This window comes from Salvelinus sp. IW2-2015, linkage group LG17 (assembly GCF_002910315.2).
Source record: "Salvelinus sp. IW2-2015 linkage group LG17, ASM291031v2, whole genome shotgun sequence".
In the NCBI taxonomy this organism is placed as follows: Eukaryota; Metazoa; Chordata; class Actinopteri; order Salmoniformes; family Salmonidae; genus Salvelinus; species Salvelinus sp. IW2-2015.
Genome location: NC_036857.1, coordinates 29,410,892 through 29,436,469, shown reverse-complemented (window position 1 = coordinate 29,436,469; position 25,578 = coordinate 29,410,892). Strand labels below are relative to the sequence as shown.

Below are 25,578 nucleotides of genomic sequence, written 5' to 3'. Positions count from 1 at the left end.
CGATAACCTAATTAATCAATAAGGCACAAGGGGGTGTGGTATATGGCCAATATACCACGGCTAAGGGCTGTTCTTAGGCACAACGCAAAGCGGAGCTCTTATAGACTTACCCATAAAGACTCACATCTGTAATCACTGCCAAAGGAGATTCTAATGCGTTGACTCAGGGTTGTGAATACTTAATGTAAATTAGATATTTCTTCATCGATAGATTTGCAAAAGTTTCTAAACCTGTTTATGTGGTGTTGTGTGAAAATGGGTGAGGATTTTTTTTTTTAATCCATTTGGAATTCAGGCTGTAAAAAAACGAAATGTGGAATAAGTCCAGGGCTATGAATAGTTTCTGAAGGCACTGTACATTACATGGGGCATGTCAATTCACTCAGGAGACTCATCATGCTCTCCCTCCACCGTGAAAGAAATTCAACCGCAGCCACCCACAGCGCACAAAAATAACACATGTATCGAGAGGCGGGACAGACAGCAGACAAATCAGCAGTGTTTCCCTGTCATCGCTCGCTTTGTGACTGACAGGCACATGTCCTATCAATAGATCATTTGAAGATGAATATCGTTCATTCTAGCGGGATAAGGCGATACAGACTTTTCTTCACATAGCCCTCCCTCCCTCTCCAACTTAACTCATTCCTCTCTCCCTCATCTCCTCCTCCTTTCTGCCACACAGCATTACATGAAACGGTCATTCTCCCTCATTGGTTTCACTTCCTCCTTTTCTCCCTTACTCTTTCCTCCTGTTCTCCCCTCCGCTCCTGATTGCCTTTACGTTTTGATTCCCTGCGCCTCCCCCTACCCTCCTTCCCAGTCCCTCTCCTAGTTGTTCCCTACCCCTCGCCACTCTGTCTCTCACTCTCTCCCTCCCCTTCTTTTTCTCTCTCTTTCTCCCTTTTCTCTCTCTCACAGTCTCTCTCTCTGCAGGTCCCGGCCACCCGGGAGGTGCTTGGTTCTCTCCCTAACGTGTTCAGTGCCCTGTGCCTGAACGCGCGAGGCCTGCACTCCTTCGTCCAATGCCAGCCTTTTGAGCGCCTCTTCAAGGTGCTTCTGTCACCTGACTACCTGCCTGCCATGAGACGACGCCGCAGCTCTGACCCTCTGGGTGAGTGTAGGGGATGTGGGTGTGTTATAGGAATCTAGTATGGAGAGACTTTTTGAGAGGACTCTGTGAACTTAAAGGAAGAACACCATTCACTGTTGAAAAAACAGGTGTGTGTATTCAAGTTATGTTGTATGGTGACACATTACACTGTTGATTCAGATGAGATTGTCTGTCTGTCTGTATGTAACCTTTCTAACGTGTGTGTTTCTACAGGAGACACGGCATCCAACCTGGGCAGTGCTGTGGACGAACTGATGAGACATCAACCCACTCTGAAGACTGACGCAACTACTGCCATCATCAAGGTGGGTTCACCATCTGAAATGATCAGCGGCATTGATCAGGGATGGGCGCAAGTACTCAATTTGAGCTGACAAGGTACAAATCTGTCGTTCTGCCCCTGAACAAGGCACTGTTCCTAGGCCGTCATTGAAAATAAGAATTTGTTCTTAACTGACTTGCCTAGTTAAATAAATGTTTAAAAAAATTAATAAATAAAAAGTACTGACAAACTTTCAAACGCTGATGTTTATTGTATGTCAAGTGCAGTGAAAATGGGTTCAAGACCAGAACATCCAGTAATTGGAACAACTGTTGGCATACCGCTCACTTTTTTGCCTTCAGCCCCATTTCATGGTACTCAAGTTCTCAAAATGATTTTCGTGGGTACTCGGACACAGAAACTCTTAAATGCCCTACCCTACCATTGATCATGTCTAGACTACTAGTTTTACCTCACCATATGACTTCATCAGGAAAAACTGAACTCCTGTTGCAGCTTTTAACCAGGGCCCAGAGTTGAACAGTTTCAGGTCACGAAAAACCCTAGGACCCCGATCATTCAGATTGACTATGTTAACTGCGTAGTAAACTAACCTGGATCAGTGTGATCTGAACAGGAACAACTCGTTATTAGACCCTAGAGTTTTAACACATGCTTGTCTTCTCCCAGTTACTGGAGGAGATCTGTAACCTGGGCCGAGCCCCGGAGTACATCTGTCAGAAGCCCTCTATCCAGAAGACTGATGGCACCGTGACCGCGCCCCCGGCACGCTCTTCCCACGCCGCCGAGGAGGCCTCCAGCGAAGACGAGGAGGAGGAGGAGGCGCTCCATACCTTCACCCAGCAGCAGGGGGAGCCAGAGAGCAACAGACAGTCAGTGCCAGTTGAACTGTATGACATACTAAATCAGAGATGTGATTTTTCCTGATCAATTCAGGATTTATTGCTCCTCTGATATTTAATTTTTTCCTCTATATTCAATAATGTTTTACATTTCACATTTTGTTACATGTGTTTGCGGTGGGGAGTTGGAATGCTGATGGTGTTTTTCCTATAGGGTTGTTGGCACCGAAGAGAGGATACCCATTCCTCTGATGGATTACATTCTCAATGTGGTATGTGGTGTCGAAGTTCTTTCCCATTCTTTCACCTGCAATTAAAAAGCACTCTTAAATCAAGTCCCTTTCCACTAAACAAAACTTGTCAATGAAGCAATTCTAGTCTCTCAAATCATATGAGATTGTTTCCCTTGAGAGTGTTCAAAATAAATCTGCACATTGGTACTAGGTTTGAAACAAAATAATCACTTTTGGGAGCATATACTAGTGTGTGTACTCTATTGTTTTCTACTATCGTCTAATCAAGCTCTTTTTGAGATGTTTACATACTGTACCATACCATGAGTCTTCCCTGGTTTCCCCTCTCAGATGAAGTTTGTGGAGTCCATCCTGAGTAACAACACGACCGACGACCACTGTCAGGAGTTTGTCAACCAGAAGGGTCTTCTGCCCCTGGTCTCGATCCTGGGTCTACCCAACCTGCCCATTGACTTCCCCACATCAGCTGCCTGTCAGGCTGTAGCCGGGGTCTGCAAGTCCATACTGGTGAGACCTGACACGGGTTATGGGGACATGACATGGGTTGTTGTTTTAGTTGTTTTTTGTCTTATAATTTTTTTTATTTGACCGGTATTACCAGCTATGTTTGCTGAAGGTAGAAAATCCTAGAAAATGTTATTTAAATAACACAAGCTCCAATTGTGTGTCAATTAATTAACTCCAATCAAAAAACAAAAGAGGTTGAAAAGTGGTAGAATTGCCCTTTAAAGTGTTGGCCAAGAGGTTCGGACCTCTTGCGTAATGGTTAAGTTGTTGGCCAAACAGTTGCTGGACCCTTGTTTGAGTCCCGGTCAGGGCTACACCCCGAGTTTGCTACCACATACATCAATGATTAAACTGCCCGTAATGTACTTCTCAGTCCGTTGGAGAGGATCAGCTTCAGCAAAGTGAGGTGTCGAATCACTGATCTACAAATAGTATTCCCTGCCAAATAGGCTTTGTACAATTAACAACAAGACATTGATTGATCGATTGCAGACAGCTTGTGTCAATTAAATAACATTTCTAATAATTTTTTGGACCTCCAGCAAACCTAGTGGATAATGCTAGAAATAGCAGTATTTAAAACATTATTCTTTTATTTTTTTTATTTTTTTAAATATTTGTATATATATATTTTTTTAATACAATTTTACCAAAACAATTGGCCCAAGATATGGGGGTAGGAGGCCTGCCAGGCTGTAGCCAGGATCTGACAGTCCACACTGGTGAGACTGGGAGCATGGGGAGATATGATTTCATTGAATTTGTTAATGACTGAGCTCAAGCAGAGCTCAACAACTGACTCTTGTGATTAAGGTCCTATGTTCCCACGGTTCCCTTTGACACTGCTATATTGTGACCACAGTCCAGGCCCCTTGGGGCATCCCAGACTTGTGCTGGTCTTCAATCTCTGACCCCTGTGTGTGGTGCTGCTGTATTGTGACTTAACTCCAAGGAGACCTATTAAATGTAACCAACTTCAGTCTCTGATCCCTGTGACTGTGCTGTATTGATACTGAAGCGCCGTGTGTTGTCCCGTGGTCCCCAGACCCTGTCCCATGAGCCCAAGGTGCTCCAGGAAGGGCTGTGTCAGCTGGACAGCATCCTGTCGGCCCTCGAGCCGCTCCACCGCCCCATCGAGGTCCCCGGGGGCTCGGTGCTCCTCCGAGAGCTTGCCACCGCCGGTCACGTGACCGACGCCACGCTGTCGGCCCGCGCCACGCCCCTGCTACACGCGCTCACCGCCGCACACGCCTATATCCTGATGTTCGTGCACACCTGCAGGGTAGGACAGGTAAGAAGCCTGGGAACCAATCAGCAATGGTCTCTCATTGTCACACCACACCAGTAGCCCCCAAAGTAGTCTTAATTAGGTGTTGATGTTTTGCAACAACAACAAAAAAAAGTGTGTGTGTGTATATATATGTGTGTGTGTGTGTGTGTGTGTGTGTGTGTGTGTGTTTTACATACACCTTAGCCAAATACATTTAAACTAATTTTTTTTCTCACAATTCCTGATATTTAATCCTAGTAAAAATTCCCTGTCTTAGGTCAGTTAGGATCACCACTTTATTTTAAGAATGTGAAATGTCAGAATAATAGTAGAGTGATTTATTTCAGCTTTTATTTATTTCACTCAATTTATATTTGGTAGCATTGCCTTTAAATTGTTCAACTTGGGTCAAACATTTAGAGTAGCCTTCCACAAGCTTCCCACAGTAAATTGGGTGAATTTTGGCCCATTCCTCTTGACAGAGCTGGTGTAACTGAGTCAGGTTTGTTGGCCTCCCTTCTCGCACACGCTTTTTCTGTTCTGTCCACAAATTTTCTATGGGATTGAGGTCAGGGCTTTGTGATGGCCACTCCAATYCCTTGACTTTGTTGTCCTTAAGCCATTTTGCCAAAACCTTGGAAGTATGCTTGGGGTCATTGTCCATTTGGAAGACCCATTTGCAACTAAGCTTTTAACTTCCTGACTGATGTCTTGATGTTGCTTCAATATATCCACATAATTTTACTGCCTCATGATGCCATCTATTTTGTGAAGTGCACCAGTCCCTCCTGCAGCAAAGCACCCCCACAACATGATGCTGCTACCCCTGTGCTTCACGGTTGGGATGGTGTTCCTCGGCTTGCAAGCTTCCCTTTTTCCTCCAAACATAATGATGGTCATTATGGCCAAACAGTTCTATTTTTCATCAGACCAGAGGATATTTCTCCAAAAAGTATGATCTTTGTCCCCATGTGCAGTTGCTAACCGTACTCTGGCTTTTTTATGGCAGTTTTGGACCAGTGGCTTCTTCCTTGCTGAGCGGCCTTTCAGGTTATGTCAATATAGGACTGGTTTTACTGTGGATATAGATACTTTTGTACCCGTTTCCTCCAGCATCTTCACAAGGTCCTTTGCTGTTGTTCTGGGATTGATTTACACTTTTCGCAAGAAAGTACGTTAATCTCTCGGAGACAGAGCGCATCTCCTTCCTGAGCGGTATGACGGCTGGGTGGTCCCATGGTGTTTATACTCTCGTACTATTGTTTGTACAGATGACCGTGGTACCTTCAGGCATTTGGAAATTGCTCCCAAGGATGAACCAAACTTGTGGAGGTCTACAATATTTTGTCTTGGCTGATTTCTTTAGATTTTCCCATGATGTCAAGCAAAGAGGCACTGAGTTTGAAGGTAGGCCTTGAAATACATCCACAGGTACACCTCCAATTGACTGAAATGGTGTCAATTAGCCTATCAGAAGCTTCTAAAGCCATGACATCATTTTCTGTAATTTTCCGAGCTGTTTAAAGGCACAGTCAACTTAGTGTATGTAAACTTCTGACCCACTGGAATTGCGATACAGTGAAATAATCTCTGTAAACAATTTTTGGTGAAATTACTTGTGTCATGCACAAAGTAGATGTCTTAACTGACTTGCCAAAACTATAGTTTGTTAACCTCACTAGGGTATGTGGGACGCTACCATCCTCGTCAACAGCCAGTGAAACTGCAGGGGGCCAAATTCAAAACAACAGATATCCCATAATTAAAATTTGTCAAACATACAAGTATTTTACACCATTTTAAAGATACACTTGTTGTAAATCCAGCCACAGTGTCTGATTTCAAAAAGGCTTTACGACGAAAGCACACCAAACGATTATGTTAGGTCAGAGCCAAGTCACAGAAAAACACAGCCATTTTTTCCAGCCAAAGAGAGGAGTCACAAAAAGCAGAAATTTAGATTAAATGAATCACTAACCTTTGATGATCTTCATCAGATGACAGTCAGGACACAACACATGTATGTTTTGTTCGATAAAGTTCATATTTATATCCAAAAATCTCAGTATACATTGGCGCGTTATGTTCAGTAGTTCCAAAACATCCGGTGATTTTGCAGAGAGCCACATCAATTTACAGAAATACTCATAATAAACATTGCTAAAAGATACAACTGTTATGCATGGCATTTTAGATCCACTTCTTCTTAATGCAACCGCTGTGTCAGATTTCAAAAAAAACTTTACGGATAAAGCACACCATGCAATAATCTTGAGTACAGCGCTCAGACACAAAACCAAGCCATACAGATCACCTTTGATGATGATCATCAGAATGCACTCCCAGGAATCCCAGTTCCACAATAAATGTTTGATTTATTCGATAAAGTCCATTTATGTCCAAATACCTCCTTTTTGGTCGCGTGTTCAGTTCACAATCCAAACTCACGACGCGCGGGCAGGTCCAGACGAAAAGTCATATTACAGTTCGTAGAAACATGTCAAACGAAGTATAGAATCAATCTTTGGGATGTTTTTATTATAAATCTTCAATAATGTTCCAACCGGAGAATTCCTTTGTCTGTATAAATGGAATGGAGCGCAAGCCAGCTCATGCTGGTGGTCAGCTCATGCCACTCTGGCAGACCTCTGACTCATTCAGCTCCCATTCCCCCCTCCTTCACAGTAGAAGCATCAAACAAGGTTATAAAGACTGTTGACATCTAGTGGAAGCCTTAGGACGTGCAATATGACCCCATAGACACTGTATATTCGATAGGCAAAGACTTGAAAACCTACAAGCCTCAGATTTCCCACTTCCTGGTTGGATTTTTTCTCAGGTTTTTGCCTGCCATATGATTTCTGTTATACTCACAGACATCATTCAAACAGTTTTAGAAACTTCAGAGCGTTTTATATCCAAATATACTAATTATATGCATATTATATATTTTATGGCAGAGTAGCAGGCCATTTAATTTGGGCACGCTTTTCATCCAAAATTCCGAATGCTGCCCACTACCCTAGTGAAGTTAACAATAAATTTGTGGAGTGGTTGAAAAACTAGTTTTAATGACTCCAACATAAGTGTTATGTAAACTTCCGACTTCAACTGTGTGTGTGTGTATATATATGACACACCTTAGCGTGTGTGTATATACAGTTGAAGTCGGAAGTTGGCATACACTTAGGTTGGAGTCATTTTAAACTTGTTTTTCAACCACTCCACAAATTTTGTTAACCTTTCTGAACCACCCATCCCGGATCCGGGATAATTGTCATCAGCAACGCTGAATAGCATTGCGCCACAGTCAAATAATATTACTAGAAAATATTCATATTCATGAAATCACAAGTGCAATATTGCAAAACACAGCTTAGCCTTTTGTTAATCCACCTGTCGTCTCAGATTTTGAAATTATGCTTTACAGCGAAAGCAATACAAGCGTTTGTAAGTTTATCGATCGCTCGACAAAACATTAAGTACACTTAGCATCAGGTAACTTGGTCACAAATCAGAAAAGCAATCAAATTAATCGTTTACCTTTGATGATCTTCGGATGTTTTCACTCACGAGACTCCCAGTTAGACAACAAATGTTCCTTTTGTTCCATAAAGATATTTTTATATCCAAATACCTCAGTTCGTTTCGCGCGTTATGCTGAGAAATCCACAGGAAAAAGCGTTCACGACAACGCTGACAAAAATTCCAGATAATATCCATAATGTCCACAGAAACATGTCAACTATTTTTTATAATCAATCCTCAGGGTGTTTTTCAAATATCTATTCGATAATATATCAACCGGGAGTGTTGGTTTTTCACTAGGACCGGGAGTAACAATGGCCGCCTTTCTCTGTTGCGCACAACTCACTCTGAGAGCCCCCACCTATCCACTTACACAATGTGATCGTTATCGCTCATTTTTCAAAATAAAAGCCTGAAACTATGTCTAAAGGCTGTTGACACTTTAGGGAAGCCATAGAAAAAGGAATCTGGTTGATATCCCTTTAAATGGGTAATAGGGATGGTTTCAAAAACAGAGGCACTTCCTTCCTTGGATTTTCCTCAGGTTTTAGCCTGCAATATCAGTTCTGTTAAACTCACAGACAAGATTTTGACCGTTTTGGAAACTTTAGAGTGTTTTCTATCCTAATCTGACAATTATATGCATATTCTAGTTTCGGGTGCTGAGAAATAGGCAGTTTCAAATGGGTACGTTTTTTAGCCAAAAATGAAAATACTGCCCCCTACACTTAAGAAGTTAAAAAACTATAGTTTTGGCAAGTCTGTTAGGACATCTACAAAGATTGTACTTTTTGGAGTAATGTCCTCTGGTCTGATGAAACAAAAATAGAACTGTTTGGCCATAATGACCATCGTTATGTTTGGAGGAAANACAAAGATTGTACTTTTTGGAGTAATGTCCTCTGGTCTGATGAAACAAAAATAGAACTGTTTGGCCATAATGACCATCGTTATGTTTGGAGGAAAAAGGGGGATGTTTGCAAGCAGAAAAACACCATCCCAACCGTTAAGCACGGGGGTGTCAGCATGATGTTGTGGGGGTGCTTTGCTGCAGGAGGGACTGGTGCACTTCACAAAATGTATGGCATCACGAGGAAGTAAAATTTGGTGGATATATTGAAGCAACATCAGTCAGGAAGCTCAAGACATCAGTCAGGAAGTTAAAGCTTGGTCGCAAATGGGTCTTCCAAATGACCTCAAGCATACTATCAAAGTTGTGGCAAAATGGCTTAAATGCAACAAAGTCAAGGTATTGGAGTGGCCATCACAAAACCCTGACCTCAATCCCATAGACAATTTGTGGGCAGAACTGAAAAGGCGTGTGCGAGCAAGGAGGCCTACAAACCTGACTGTGACACCAGCTCTGTCAGGAGGAATGGGCCAAAATTCACCCAACTTATTGTGGAAGCTTGTAAGAGGCTACCCAAAATATTTGACCCAACTTAAACAATTTAAAAGCAATGCTACCAATTACTAATTGAGTGTATGTAAACTTCTGACCCACTGCTGAAGTGTATCATTCTCTACTATTATTCTGACATTTCACATTCTTAAAATAAAGTGGTGATCCTAATTGACCTAAGACCTGGGAATTTTTACTAGGATGAAATGTCAGGAATTGTGAAAGCTTTTTAAATGCATTTGGGTAAGGTGTATGTAAACTTCCGACTTCACCTGTATATGTGTGTGTTTTATTTATATATATATTTACATACACCTTAGCCAAATGCATTTAAAAACTCAGCTCTTGGTTTGAAGATGTCAGCAGTATATAACCAACCAACTGTCGACATATTGCAGATTTATTGTCTGTGGATTTCCAAATAACCATGTCTGTCTGTGGTTTTTAGGTGATTTTTGGGATGGAGTTGCTTGACTGTGAGTGTGTTAATAGTGGTGGGTGCATTAACCGTCTCGTCTCTTCCCCTGTTTGTGTTGTACAGAGTGAGATCAGGGCCATCAGTGTGAACCAATGGGGCTCCCAGCTAGGTCTGAGTGTTCTCAATAAGCTGAGCCAGCTCTACTGCTCTCTGGTCTGGGAGAGCACTGTGCTGCTGTCACTCTGCACACCCAACAGGTACACTAAGCTGATGCTTTCTCCCCCTCTTGCTTTATCCATATGTTTTGGCCTTGTGTTTCTCTATCTGGTTCTCCCATTTTCTCTCTCTCTCTGGCTTTCTCTTCCTCAGCAGTCAGCCAGCAGCACACAGTAACCTCCTCTTTCTCTCCTCTCCTCCTCCAGTCTCCCCCCAGGCTGTGAGTTTGGCCAGGCTGACATGCAGAAGCTTGTTCCCAAAGAGGACAAGCCATCTGGCAGCACCACAGCCACAGCCACCGCCTCAGGATCCAGGAGAGCTGGTAATGAAGATGACCTCCTACTGGAAAAACAACCAAAAGAAAATGTTATTATCAAATATTTATGAACGTTAATTCATGAAATATGCAATAGTACATTTTGTTGGGCAATGTTTGGCAGTGTGCTTTAGGCAGTTCTTTTTTAAATCTTTTTTTTTAAACATTCTGATAAAACTGCCCACTCCGGAATGTTTGTCGGGCATCGTTTGAGCAACGTGCAAAGAAAGAATTGAAGCATCTTTTAGCCAAACTTTCTCTTCCAGCCCAGCCACCACTAGCTCTAACCACTAGGCCTCTCCCCTCTCTCTCGCTCTCTCCCTAGCTGAGTCTGACACTGTTGCTTTGGACCCCTCTGCCACCGGTCTCCTGGAGGGGATGGGGTTGGACGGGGACACGCTAGCCCCCATGGAGACTGACGAGCCGACCGCCGGCACCGCTGACCCCAAGACCAAGTCTAAACTGACCCCCGCCATGGCCACACGCATCAAGCAGATCAAACCACTGCTCTCCGGTGAGGAAATCCTCGATTTTTCTCTTTATTTTCGAGTAATTAAAAAAATAAAAAATAATTGTAGTCGGGTAGTAGGCATAGTTGAATGGTATCCCCACCAAATAGAGAGATGTACGGTCAGAATCTCTGCGTTAGGGAGAAGTGTGTCTAACTGTCTGATGAAGGTCAGAACACGTCCGCTTTGACTCCTGATCCTATATTTGCGAGCGCTAGCTGTATTTTTCCTACAGGTGTGTAACTCTCCTCTCTCACCTCCAGCATCGTCTCGCCTGGGCCGGGCTCTGGCTGAACTCTTTGGTTTGCTGGTGAAGCTGTGTGTGGGCTCTCCAGTCCGCCAGCGCCGCTCTCACCACGCCACCAGCACTGGCACTGCCCCCACCCCCGCCGCCAGGGCCACCGCCTCCTCCCTCACCAAGCTGCTTACCAAGGGCCTCAGCTGGCAGCCCCCACCCTACACCCCCACCCCTCGCTTCAGGTATGCTACTCAGTCATGATCTACCCTGTCACACCCAATCTCCAAGAAAATCATCCCATCAGCCCATACAAGCTAACCTCTTCTATAGTTCTCAGAGGGTGGATAAGATTTGGTAATAATTTTGTCTTGCTTCTGATAAGCCCAGAGGGTTGTTTGCTTCTGTACATAGATCATCACTTGGGGCTCCCGAGTGGCGCAGCGGTCTAAGGCACTGCATCTCAGTGCTAGAGGCGTCACTACAGACCCTGGTTCGATTCCAGGCTGTATCACAACCGGCCGTCCTTGGGAGTCCCATAGTGCACAATTGTCCCAGCGTCGTTAGGGTTTGGCCGGGGTAGGCCGTCTGTGTAAATACAAATGTGTTCTTTACTGACTTGCCTAGTTTAATAAAGGTTAAAAAAACTTAACATGTAGGAGGGGCAAGAAGTTGGTTTGGTTACAAGGCTTTACGCTTGTCAGAACGATTCCAACTGCATCTATTGATTTGCTGATTTAATGCTCCCAGTGTCAATTTTAACACTATCACTTGTCTCTCCAGGCTGACGTTCTTCATCTGCTCGGTGGGCTTCACGTCCCCCATGCTGTTCGATGAGAGGAAGTACCCCTACCACCTCATGCTGCAGAAGTTCTTCTGCTCCGGAGGACATGACGCGCTCTTCCAGTGAGTGGAGCACCCTTGCTTAGCTCTGTTAATATCTGACAGACTTGCGCTGTTTGTACTTCTTTACATGGAATTTGTTGGCGCCCTGTAGCTACAACAAACCCTACTACTGTTGCAAACTACCTGACTGTACATACGTATTGACTTTTGGCACTACTTTTGTCAGCATTGTCAATACAATCATTATGAGTATGGCCTTGTTTTACCTGATCATGTGAGTTGACAAGGACAACTATGGGCAATAATGTGTTTCTCTGCCCAGCAGCACTGACACATTTCTCCTTCCCCTCTCTCTCCCCAGGACATTTAACTGGGCTCTTACTATGGGTGGTAAGGTGCCTGTCTCTGAGGGCTTGGAGCACACTGAGCTTCCTGATGGGACAGGGGAATTCCTGGATGCCTGGCTGATGCTGGTGGAGAAGATGGTGAATCCCAGTACCGTGCTGGACTCACCCCACAGCCTGCCCGTCAAGGTCCCTGGGGTTACCCCCACCACCCCCCAATTCAGCGCCCTGCGATTCCTCATCGTCACTCAGAAGGTGTGTGTGTTAAGTGGTTTCTTGGTTGCTTGATTGGCATCTGCGATGTTTGTGTTTGCGCTCAAGGTCATTTTGTATGGGTCGTCGTTGTAAATAAAAATGTGTTCTTAAGTGACTTGCTTAGTTAAATAAAGGTTAAATCAAATAAATTCATACACATAAAGGCCAGCATCCCGGAGTCGCCTCTTCACTGTTGATGTTGAGACTGTTGTTTTGCGGGTACTATTTAATGAAGCTGCCTGTTGAGGACTTGTGAGGCATCTGTTTCTCAAACTAGACACTCTAATGTACTTGTCCTCTTGCTCAGTTGTGTACCGGGGCCTCCCACTCCTCTTTCTATTCTGGTTAGTGCCAGTTTGCGCTGTTCTATGAAGGGAGTAGTACACAGCGTTGTACGAGTTCTTCAGTTTCTTGGCAATTTCTCGCATGGAATAGCCTTCATTTCTCAGAACAAGAATAGTCTGAGTTTCAGAAGAAAGTTCTTCGTTTTTGGCCATTTTGAGCCTGTAATCAAACCCACAAATGCTGATGTTCCAGATACTTAACCAGTCTAAAGAAGGCCAGTTGTATTGCTTCTTTAACCAGAATTTTTTTAGACTTGGATTAACTAATACAGTGTGCCATTGGAACACAGGAGTGATGGTTGCTGATAATGGGTCTCTGTACATCTATGTAGATATTCCATAAAAAATCAGTGTATTTCTGAAATATTTGATATTTTAATGGACAAAAAATTTGCTTTTCTTTCAAAAACAAGGTCATATATATATATATACCTACTCATTCAAGGGTTTGTCTTTATTTTTGTAATTTTCTACATTGTAGAATAATAGTGAAGACATCAAAACTATGAAATAACACACATGGAATCATGTAGTAACCAAAAAAGTGTGTATTTTGATGTAATCTATGTAATACTAACCCACTCTCTCACTGTGTTCAGGCGGCGTTTAACTGCATCCGAAGCCTGTGGAACAGGAAACCCCTCAAAGTGTACGGGGGCCGCATGGCTGAGTCCATGTTGGCTATACTCTGTCACATCCTTCGTGGTGAACCAGTCATCCAGGAGCGGCTGGCCAAGGAGAGGGAGGGCACGGCGCGGCCAGAGGAGGAGGGGGGCCCAGGGGCCACCACGGTGCCTGTAGGCCCCAGCTCTGGAGCTGGAGGTGAGTGTGCGTTTTTAGTTCTCATTTTCAGTAAGGCAACGTTATTAGGGATTGGTTGATGCTCAAATGTTTCATCGACACAAGATTTGAATTGCAAATCAACTTGACTGGAGGTACTCAACACTCCCCGCCCCTCGTCTTGATTCGGTCAGCCATTAGCGAGAACCATATACCGGATATTTGACAGGGTCGTTAGCATTTGGGTTTCAATTTTATTTTTGCCCCCACCTAGCTTAAGTTCTAGATGTCTTTATTTCTATTCATGTTTTTTAAATGTATTTATTTATTCAGTTTAGTTTGTTAGTTTTCAGACTTGATTTACTAGTTTTTATTTAGACTACATGACCAAAAGTATGTGGACACTTGCTCGTCGAACATCTCATTCCAAAATCATGGTAATTTAATATGGAGTTGGTCCCCCCTTTGCTGCTATAACAGCCACTCTTCTGGGAATGCTTTCCTCTAGATGTTGGAACATTGCTGCAGGGACTTGCTTCCATTCAGCCACAAGAGCATTAGTAAGGTGTTGGGCGATTAGGCCTGGCTCGCTGTTGGCGTTCCAATTAATCTCAAAGGTGTTCGATGGGGTTGAGGTCAGGGCTCTGTGCAGGCCAGTGAAGTTCTTTCACACCGATCTCAACAAACCCTTTCTCTATGGACCTCGCTTTGTGCACAGGGCCATTGTCATGCTGAAACAGAAAAGGGCCTTCCCCAAACTGTTGCCACAGTTGGAAGCACTGCATCATCTAGAATTTCATTGTATGCTGTAGCATTAAGATTTCCCTTCAATGGAACTAAGGGCCCTAGCCCGAACCATGGAAAAACAGCCCCAGACCATTATTCCTACTCCACCAAACTACAGTTGGCGCTATACATCGGGTCAGGGTAGTGTTTTCCTGGCATCCGCCACACCAGATACGCCCGTTGGACTGCCAGATGGTGAAGCGTGATTCATCACTCCAGACAACGTGTTTCCAGAGTCCAATGACGGCGAGCTATACACCACTCCACATAACGCTTGGCATTGCACATGGGTGCTCAGCCATGGAAATCCATTTTATAAAGCTCTAGACTTAAGGTTATTATGCTGACGTTGCTTCCAGAGTCAGTTTGGAACTCTGTAATTGCAACCGAGGATACTATTTTTATGCGCTTTAGCACTCGGTGGTGCAGTTCTGTGAGCTTGTGTGGCCTGCCATTTCGTGGTTGAGCCGTTGTTGCGCCTAGGTGTTTCCACTTCACAATAACAGCACTTACAGTTGACCGGGGCAGCTCTAGCCAAGCAATAATCTTACTGAGTGAAGGGAGTAGATTAATTGGTTGACTATTGGCAGGAGTAATGGGTGGGTTCTTTGCTGTCTTTCGGGATTGGGCACATTTTAGCATGCTTCCAAACATTTGCAAATGCCCCTTTTTCCAGTGACCAATTAAATATGTATCTCAGTGGAGCTGCAATCTGGGGAGCAGCATAGCGAAGTAAAAAATATTCCATAAGATCATTACCTATAGATTTACCATCAGGTAATGACTTCAATAGGTTTAACACCTCTACTGACACCATTTGTAGAATAAAAGAGCAGGTTTTTTTGCTCATAATATGATCATCAATCCATTGGACAATAGCTTGTTTGGAAGATTGGGTGTTTACATTATCGCTCAGTAAATAGAAATTTTCTTAGTAAAAAAAATCTGCAAAATGATTGGCAATATCAGCTGGTCTTGTTATTGCTCTGCCGTCAACCTCCACACTAGATGGGTATGATGAAATAGATGTACCAAGTAAGCCCTTAACTATATTCCATACCTTTTTAGAATCATTTTTACCATTAATAAAAGCATTTTTGAAAATGTTTTTTTTCTTACGATTTAATTTACCTGCCTAATTACATGGTGTTCTATAATTATTTTCATCAATTTCTAGTTTAGATTTGTCTGCTAAGACTTTTGCCATATTTCTTTGAGAAAATGCCTCACCCAGTTAATCAATCCATGGAGATGGATGAGCCCCAACTGTACTCTTTCTTACTGGGGCATGATGGTCCATTACCTCAGTGAGCAAATCAGTAAAACATTCTCTCGCGTGATTTAAATCATCCTCTAGATAAATCAGCTCCCTGGGTAGCGCAGCCAAATCATTTTGAAATGGCTCATGATTAAATGTTTTAAAATGTATCTTGACTACAGTCCTAAATTCATGCCCTAAAGTTTAGGCTTACGCACTAATGCCTAAAGGTTGGTCAGCATGCTTCAGTTCGGCTGGCGACTAGGCAAACCAAACGAGTGAGCTAGCATACTCCCTTAAAAGATCACCTGCTTGAAAAATAAGAAAACCTCTGTCCATTTTGAGACTCTGTAGCCAATATACACTTCCTCAAAATAGTCAGATTTGATCTAAGATGACACAAGAAATCTGTCATTAAGTTTTTTTTCCCCCGGAGATCTTAGTCGCTCACTTTTTATTTAAGATACTTGATAGTATTTCTCATTGAAAAACATTTCATGAAAATTTGTTCTCATTGAATGACTACAAAGACTTTATTGAAGAATCCCTACAGTTGACCAATCACGGACAAAGGGTCTTCAACTTCAGCTCAAACTTCGGCTGGCCTCAAGAAAAAAGTGTGCCCGAACAGCCGAAAAAAAACCTTACCGTAGTACAAAACAAACAAAAACGTCAGAATGTCGTCATAATATATGCACAAACTCTTCCGAACTGTTTCAGCTGAGAAGCATGCTGATGCCTTAAAAATAATGAAAAACAACCCTCAATGTATCCTAGATATAAATTGCGTAAGAATGATACATTTATGATTTTTTGTTAAATTGTATTTATTCAACCTGCCTGCCACCCACTCACCCTTCATTCACACATTGTTTCATGACCCTAAACCCACCTGCCCCGTGGATATAATAGCTACTGTAGAGCATGAATGTGTGCTGGAAGAGCTACTGTAGAGCTACTGTGTGCTGGAAAACCTTGGTGGAGTATGGGTGAATTAGTTGTGGTGCTCATTGGAATTTCCTTGTTTTCAGACCAATGCCTACTTATCGTTTACATTTTTTTGTGTGTTTTAATGATATTAACAGCAGTGAAAGCTGAATTATTTGACACAATTTACAACGTTTATGCACATTAAGGATTAACATACAAGAACTGTCCAAGGACACTATCATTTCAAATGCTTGCATTTAAAATAGGTGGAGGTGGAGCTGTAGGGGCCCCTGGAGCAGCAGTGACTGCAGCAGAGGTGCCAGCAGGTTCCGGGTCAGGACCGGCTACCGGAGGCAGTACAGCACCACCTGCACCAGGTGAAGCAGCAGAGGACTCTAGTAACTCTACACCCAGGAGAGAACCACAGGTTAACCAGGTTCCGCTACAGCAGGTAAGGGGACAGGAGGGAAGTGGGGGTGTCAAGGGGAGTGTATTGGTGTTGATCAGTTTGCGTTTTTGGATTCTATTAACTTTGGGACTGTTTCTTCATAGAAATGTATTTTTGGCGGATTGCTTTTCTCATAGACAGATTGGCATTTGACAGCTTTGGTAGATATAATTGCATCCATTGCAAGATACGATTTGAAAGCCTCAATTTGATAACCTCTGTTGCACATTCACTTTCTTGTTAACTAATAAGGTTGTCATGTTGTAATAAGATGAAATTGGACTGTTTTGTTGTCAACCTATTGTCCCCTTGAACCCTCACTCTGGCGTGGCCTGCTCCACTTTGTCTTGTTATGACAGAGTCAGGGAGGAGGCAGGGAGAGGCAGCCAAACGTCAACCAGCAGCAGCTACAGCAGGTATACAGCTAGCTGGCTCCACAACCAGTGTGAATCTGAAAGTCCATTTATACTTGACCTGAGCTGTGCATGCTTTCTCCTACACTGTGCGGAACTTACACATTATTTTCGATGCGAGCTGGCGCGAGTGCACATTATATAGAATTTATACTGCTCTCTTGTGCTTGTAATTGGGGTCACGGTTAAGGAGGGATTTAACATGTATTTTACTTAACTAGGCAAGTCTGTTAAGAACAAATTCTTATTTACAATGACAGCTGAACCCGGACGACGCTGGGCCAAGTGTGCGCCGCCCAATGGGACTCCCAATCATGACCGGATGTAATACAGCCTGGAATCAAACCAGGGACTAGTGACGCCTTATGCACTGAGATGCAGTGTCTTAGACCGCTGCGCCACTTGGGAGGGAGAGATAGTGTGAGGACAGAGGCATATTTTGGAGGATAAATGTGAGAAGAGACCTGCTTTAAATCAAATGGATGGAATTTCAAAACATTGAGGCATGAGAACTGGGTAGAGGGTAGGATATCATGCTATGTAGAGGTTAGGGAGGATGGATAGGAGGTCATTTTGGAAGGATGTCCCCGGTCACTCTGATCTCTCTGTGCCTCTGTTCTCTCTTCCTCCCTTCCTCTATCAATCAAATGTATTTTATAAAATTTTTACATCTGCAGTTCCCACAAAGTGCTCTACAGAAACCCTACCTAAAACCCCAAGAACAAGCAATGCAGAGGCAGAAGCACAGTGGCTAGGAAAGACGTCCTAGAAGGAACTCTGCTCTAACCCTGTCCTGTGACTCCTCTCGCCCTCGCCCCTCTTTCTCTCTCTCCTTTAACCTTATGTAACCCGTGTTCTCTCCTCTATCTAGCTGATGGACATGGGTTTCTCCAGAGAGCATGCCATGGAGGCCCTGGTGAACACCAGCACCATGGAGCAGGCCACAGAGTACCTGCTCACACACCCTCCTCCTCTACTCAGCGGAGCCGTCAGGGTACGACCGCACACGCACACGCACACACACACACACACACACACACACACACACACACACACACACACACACAGAGGTAGCGATGCTCATATTACAGATTACAGTCCCCCCTCCCATAGTGTATATTAAGAGTACTTGTATGTCCCTCTGTCTGTAGGACATGACCATGTCAGAAGAAGACCAGATGATGAGAGCCATCGCCATGTCTCTGGGACAAGAGGTCAGCATGGAGCAGCGCTCTGATTCGCCCGAGGTTTGCCGCCACACACGCACACTTAGACATGCCCCCGCACACAGGCATACGGAGGGAACACAATGGTGAATGAATTCAAACGTGAATAGATGAAGGCTCATAAATGAATAACCAGGGCCCAGCCCAGAAACAAGATGTAGAGTTTACACCCTAGGTATGTGTACATCTGGAAGTATTGGATAGATGTAAGCAATATTGTTGTAGCCACAGATCTAGAGTTCTATTTCTGTTTCCACCGACGTGTTTTCAGTTGATGGGCTCATTGGAATAATAGCCACATTGCTTCTATACAGATTTGTTCTGTGCCTAGGGGTTGTTTCTGGACCGCCACTTCACCACCACATCCGCTCACGTTCCCCACCTCCATCTTTCCCTCTCTCAGGAGGCAGCGCGTCGTCGTGAGGAGGACGACAGGAGAGCCAGGGAGCGTACGGAGGAGGAGGAGGCTCGCTGCCTGGAGAGGTTCCTGGAGGCCGAGCCCCTGGACATTACGGAGCTCCACGCCTTCACTGACTCCATGCTCCCCGGCTGCTTCCACCTGCTGGACGAGCTGCCAGACACAGTCTACCGCCTCTGTGACTTGCTCATGACCGCCATCAAGAGGAGCGGCCCCGAGTACAGGGACCTCATCCTACGACAGGTCGTCAACCAGGTGAGTAACATGGAGTGTGTGTAGTTAGGTGTGATATGCCCGAGTTAAAAACAATTATAAATGATTTCACATACACCGGATACGTGCAGTCAAATGTGTTTAGAGACTTCATTGTTATTATGCACTTAGAGAGGCTGGTATACTGATACTATGTCATGTTTCTGATGTGTAGGTGTGGGAGGCAGCAGACGTGCTGATCAAGGCAGCAGTACCCCTGACCACCAGCGACACCAAAACAGTGTCCGAGTGGACCAGACAGATGGCTACCCTGCCCCAAGCCTCCAACCTGGCAACACGCATCCTGCTGCTCACACTGCTCTTTGAGGTACGGACAGAGAGACAGACACACAGAAAAACATCCTACTGCTCAAAATATTTGTTTGAGTTCGTGGCAGAGAAAGAGAAGCACAGCAATTCCTTTCACTCACACACACTCACTCACTGGCCCTGTATGCTGATCCATGCTGTCCTGTTTTCCTTAAGGAGTTGAAGCTGTCGTGTGCCAGGGTGGTGGAGAACAGTGGGATCCTCAATGTGCTCATCAAGCTGCTGGAGGTGGTGCAGCCCTGTCTGCAGGCTGCCAAGGAGCAGAAGGACATCCAGACACCCAAGTCAGTACCACCCCCTCCCCTGGCTCTGTCACAGAAAACTGATGAGAGGACCGCTCGAGATTAGCTAGCTGGCACACCTGCAGGATTGCCCTTCAAAAATACTGTCCTGCTAGAAATAACAGCATAAACAATCTCTCTCGTTTTACAATGCCTAACTAGAGAGAATTACTTCAGGTGAAGTAAATGTAGAAGCCTGGCTCCTCCCAGACAAATTGCGATGTTCAATACGGCTGAACGTTGTCTGTGACTCTCTATAGGTGGATCACTCCTGTGTTGCTGATCATTGACTTCTACGAGAAAATGGCGGTCTCATCCAAACGCAGATCGCAGATGAACAAGGTACGAATAATGTCCTCCGGGTGCCACAAAGATGAACCGACGCTATGAAATATGCATATGATTACCATCGTGTTGCCATAGCTGGTCTTTTCCTGACCCTTCTCTCACTGAAAATACACATTTTCTTGTTTCCCATGGACAATAAAATAATTTCCCCCTTCTCCTTCCTTTCTTCCCTCTCTCCTTCCTTTCTTCCCTCTCTCTTCCTCCCCTCCCCTCTCTCCAGTACCTGCAGCCCAATGGTAATAACTGGCGTTGGTTTGATGACCGTTCCGGCCGCTGGTGCAGCTACTCTGCCTCTAACAACAGCACTATAGACTCAGCCTGGAGGGCCGGAGAAAGCAGCGTCCGATTCACCGCGGGACGCAGGCGATACACCGTACAGTTCAACACCATGGTCCAGGTAGGAACTCTTCCTCATAGCCTCTTTTATACATGCCACTCTAACTCGAACAAAAGAACTGAGTCGACAATCAGTGAAACATATTTTTTTTAATCATCAGACTTTGTGAATACTTTTTTTAAATTTTTAATCCTGGTCTTTAAAAGCATGCTCAAAGGAGAGTATTCATTGAAAGTGCTTTTCAGTTCAGTAATGGGTTTAATTTGGGTCTGGTAAACCATTTTCCTTTCTCAGATTTCTTCTAATGTTTCTATTCCAGGTGAATGAGGAGACGGGTAACCGTCGTCCGGTGATGCTCACGGTCCAGAGAGTGCCTCGCGTTCCTAAACCGGCTAAGACGGGCAGCATGACGGACTCTGAGAGAGAGGAGGGAGACAGGGGCAAGGCAGAGGAGACCCAGACAGACCCAGGTGATGACTGGACCGTCTACTACTAGATGGGAGGAGCTATCGTTCTAGTATAGCCTCAAACTGGTTTATGAGAGGGAGACGGGGGCAAGGCAGAGGAGACACACAGACGCTCATGTAATGGCCTTCTAGATGGGAGACACTGTTTTAGTGATATGCACAACCCCAGTGTTTAATAAGCAGATACGGTAGATTAAAGCACATTTTCAGCTAAAGGTGAAGTGTGCAGGTGTTCTTTCCCTTTTGTTAGCCATTGCTATAGCCACAAACTGCACTCTGTTTATTGGCCAGTCTGAGATATGGCTTTTTCTTTACAACTCTGCCTAGAAGGCCAGCATCCCAGAGTCGCCTCTTCACTGTTGGCGTTGAGACTGGTGTTTTGCGGGTACTATTTAATGAAATGGAATAGCCTTAATTTCTTAGAACAAGAATAGTCTGATGAGTTTCAGAAGAAACTTCTTTGTTTCTGCCCATTTTGAGCCTGTAATCGAACCCACAAATGCTGATCCTCCAGATACTCAACTAGTCTAAAGAAGGCCGGTTTTATTGCTTTAATCAGAAAAACAGTTTTCAGCTGTGCTAACATAATTGTAAAAGGGTTTTCTAATGATCAGTTAGCCTTTTTAAATGATCAACTTGGATTAGCTAACACAATGTGCCATTGGAACACAGGAGTGATGGTTGCTGATAATGGGCCTCTGTACGCCTATGTAGATATCCATAAAAAATCAGCTGTTTCCTACAATACAATAGTCATTTACAACAATAACAATGTCTACACTGTGTTTCTGATCAATTTGATGTTTTTTAATGGACAAAAAAATTGCCTTTCTTTCAAAAACAAGAATTTCTAAGTGACCCCAAACTTTTGAACGGTAATGTGTGTATGTATATATGCCATTAGACCAGTTATACCGTTTCTGTAGTTGTGTACCATAGTAACATCCCCCTCTCTGATTCTTTCAGACTCTGCCCCAGTAGTCGTGGAGATGAGTGCTCCTAAAGAGGACAACGCTACCCCCCAACTAAAAGAGTCCTCCCCCGGTCCCTCTGCTCCCCCCGCCCCCCCTCCCACAGCCCCCCTGGACCCCACATCGGAACGCACCGGGACAGGAGGAGCCATCGTGGTGCAGGGCCTGACGGAGGATATGACCACAGTGCTCATCAGAGCCTGTGTCTCCATGATCAGTGTCCCTGTGGACCCAGACACCCTCCACGCCACACTAAGGTTCCTGTTTTACTTCTATATGGTTCTTGTTTACTTCTTGAATCTTTTTTTTGTTATTAAAAGTGTCTGAGTTATGAAAAGCTCTAGACCGTTTAGCAGACAGTGGCTATCTTGTAGGAAGGTTTACTTGCAATGACTCTTATATGTTTGTTTTTGCCTGCCTAAACTCAGTTGGATACACTGACTGAGCCGCTCTGTCTGGATAAGGGCGTCTGCTACATGACTAAAATGTACTTCTGAAATATTTTGTTAGTGTGACGAAAAGCCCTCTACAACTAAAGTTTGTTCTTCTCTTTCAGGCTATGCCTGCGCCTGACGAGGACCCACCATTACGCCATGATGTTTGCTGAGCTGAAGAGTACCAGGATGATCCTGGGGCTGACGCAGGGGTCAGGGTTCAATGGCTTCACGCCCCTCGTCACCCTGCTGTTCAGACACATCATCGAGGACCCCGCCACGCTACGACACACCATGGAGAAGGTACTGGATATTAAACCTCACCCTCGCTGATACCTGCCCAGCATGCATCTCAACAGTCCTCTCCTAGAAATGGACAGGCGAAAGCTCCAACACATTGCACATCTATTATTTTGACTATTTCCTGTATTTTCTGAGCAGTGGAGCTAAAGGGAAATGGATTGGAACCCATGTTAGACTGTTGAGACACTCCCAGTCAGTGTTAAAATGTAGTGCAATATAGCCATTAGGGTTTTGCACTGAGTGACATTGACCCGTCTACCCTCTCTAGGTGGTACGGTCAGCAGTGACCAGCGGGGCGGGCAGCACCACGTCAGGAGTGGTATCAGGCTCCCTGGGCTCCAGAGAGATCAACTATATTCTGCGTGTTCTGGGCCCTGCCGCCTGCCGGAACCCGGACTGCTTTGCTGACACAGCCAACAGCTGCGTCCGCATCGCCCTGCCCGCACCTCGCGGAGCTGGTACGGGTACGTTAAAATACTCTCATCGGAAAAATCCATATTTTATACGAGTGGATAGTTGAATGGCCACGGGTCTATCTAGCTGGAAGGACCATGCAAAGCAGCGTGGTGTGGTGACCAAATCTTTATTAAACCACTTCTGTATAGATCTTGGACATCGCGGACAGACCTGTGGCCATTCAACTATCCGCTTGCACATATAGCTCTCGGCTAGTTCCCTATTTTGCAGTGTAACGTAACAATGTGACGTGTACATGGTTGCTCGAAGTGTTTCTCCCTTCCTTCCTCTGCTCAGCCTCAGATGATGAGTTTGAGAATCTGCGTATCAAGGGGCCCAACGCGGTGCAGCTGGTGAAGACCACCCCCCTCAAAATGTCTCCGCTGCCCCCCATCCCTGACACCATCAAAGAGGTCATCTATGACATGCTAAATGCCCTGGCCGCCTACCACGCCCCTGAAGAGGGTAAGACCCTCACACAAACACTCTATCCCGATTAGTCTTTCCCGCGAGTCCTCGCATCCTGTTTTCTCTTGAGTCATGGAGCCACATGATCTTAACAGAATATCTGTTAACGAAGCTCTGACATCAATGTAGCTACACCTGTGTGAAGTCTAACTTACTGTTTGAAATCTCCCCTGTAGCGGAGCGTCCAGAGGAGCGTGCGGTGGCGGTGCCCGGGGGGCAGGACCTGTGTCAGATCCTCCAGGATGTAGGCGATGACGTTTACCAGCAGTACAGACTCACCAGGCAGGGCAGTGACTTCGACTCGCAGTCCGCTTTCCATATCAACGTAAGTGTCATGTCTGGCTGGCTGTTTGTAAGAGTCGTTCTGGCCATGGTCCTGTTTCAGTAGGGCACACGGTAGCAAAAACGTTTTGCATCGGGAAAACAAAAGATATGGGTAGGTTTTCGGCCGCACCGTCTGACATCAGGACAGATTTTTCTCCGCACCCCGACCCACCTGCATAGAATTGTTCCCGAGAGCTGATCCATGACCTGACAAATAATTTTTTTTGACCTAATTGTTTTTGACTCCAGAGTAGTAGTTACGCTATTATGCTATTCCCATCGTGAATACATTTTACTGCATGTCTTTAACATTCTGGATGAATGGAAACCTTGCCATGAATTAAGAATGATAGGCCTGTCTTATTTTCACAGTACAATGCGGCACAATGACAACTCAAATCGCTTTGAAGAAGAGCCTTCTAATTTGCCTTCTTACCTAATGAAAGCCTATAGCCCACCTAACAATACAATACCATTAGTCAATATTGTTCAGGTAATCAAATAGTTTTATTTAAACTTAAATAATTATTCCCGGAACCCAAACCCGGCTGTGTGTGTGCGCTATCATGCATAAATTTATTTTTTTCCCCTACACCAAACGCGATCACGACACGCAGGTTAAAATATCAAAAACAAACTCTGGACCAATGTCATTAATTTGGGGACAGGTCGAAAAGCATTAAACATGTATGGCAATTTAGCTAGTTAGCTTGCACTTGCTCGCTAATTTGTCCTATTTAGCTAGCTTGCTGTTGCTAGCTAATTTGTCATTGGATATAAACATTGAGTTGTTATTTTAACCGAAATGCACAAGGTCCTCTACTCTGACAATTAATCCACACATAAAACGGCCACCCGAATCGTTTCTAGTCATCTCTCCTCCTTCCAGGCTTTTTCATCTTTGAACTTATATGGTGATCGGCATCTAAACTTTCATAGTATTACCACGACCACCGGCAAAACAGTTTGTCTTTCAATCACCCACGTGTGTATAACCAATGAGGAGATGGCACGTGGGTACCTGCTTCTATAAACCAATGGTGAGATGGGAGAGGCAGGACTTTCAGCGCGATCTGCGTCAGAAATAGAAAGGAGCTCTATTTTAGCACTTGGCATCGCAGATGAATAACATGGATTTCAAAATGTATTTTGCGACGCTCGCGACGTGTCCGGTCTGGTCAGCATGTGACTCGGAATAGGCTATAGGTTGCTAAAATATTTTTATTTGTTTTATTTAACTAGGCAAGTCAGTTTAGAACAAATTCATATTTATGCTGGGCCTATTGTGCGCCGCCCTATGGGACTCCCAATCACGGACGGTTGTGATACAGCCTGGAATCAAACCAGGGTCTTTCGTGACTCCTCTAGCACTCAGATGCAGTGCCTTAGACCGCTGCGTCACTCGGGAGCCTACATTTATTTAGTAGGGAACTCAAACTTTGACTAACTGGACAGGTTGGTCAAACTTTATATGGCCTGTGTATGGTCTAAATCAGTGGTCACAACTGATTGAGTCCAGATCACTGAGTCACAATGCAAGCTGAGATCTACTGCTCAGATTTCTTCTTTTTTTTTTACATGATTTCAAATACATAGGCCTACGCAACATTAACTAAATAAAAACACTTCTGTAGCAAGGAGATTTGTACAGTAGGCTATAGGCCC

At 44.5% G+C, this 25,578-nt stretch overlaps 1 protein-coding gene across 1 annotated transcript in view; it reads left to right on the top strand.

Moving 5' to 3' along the window:
- huwe1 (HECT, UBA and WWE domain containing E3 ubiquitin protein ligase 1) overlaps positions 1-25,578 on the top strand; it is an 82,924-nt gene that overhangs the window by 25,459 nt on the left and 31,887 nt on the right. The window contains 28 exon segments of the mRNA XM_070448071.1: positions 937-1,114; positions 1,328-1,419; positions 2,067-2,269; positions 2,454-2,511; positions 2,824-3,000; positions 4,046-4,291; positions 9,742-9,875; positions 10,041-10,156; positions 10,476-10,664; positions 10,923-11,139; positions 11,678-11,800; positions 12,102-12,339; positions 13,283-13,505; positions 16,704-16,888; positions 17,245-17,301; positions 18,170-18,292; positions 18,450-18,545; positions 18,928-19,197; positions 19,370-19,522; positions 19,681-19,808; positions 20,066-20,147; positions 20,374-20,550; positions 20,810-20,960; positions 21,924-22,185; positions 22,485-22,665; positions 22,934-23,129; positions 23,419-23,586; positions 23,766-23,914. Coding sequence (XP_070304172.1) covers positions 937-1,114; positions 1,328-1,419; positions 2,067-2,269; positions 2,454-2,511; positions 2,824-3,000; positions 4,046-4,291; positions 9,742-9,875; positions 10,041-10,156; positions 10,476-10,664; positions 10,923-11,139; positions 11,678-11,800; positions 12,102-12,339; positions 13,283-13,505; positions 16,704-16,888; positions 17,245-17,301; positions 18,170-18,292; positions 18,450-18,545; positions 18,928-19,197; positions 19,370-19,522; positions 19,681-19,808; positions 20,066-20,147; positions 20,374-20,550; positions 20,810-20,960; positions 21,924-22,185; positions 22,485-22,665; positions 22,934-23,129; positions 23,419-23,586; positions 23,766-23,914 — 4,572 coding nt within the window.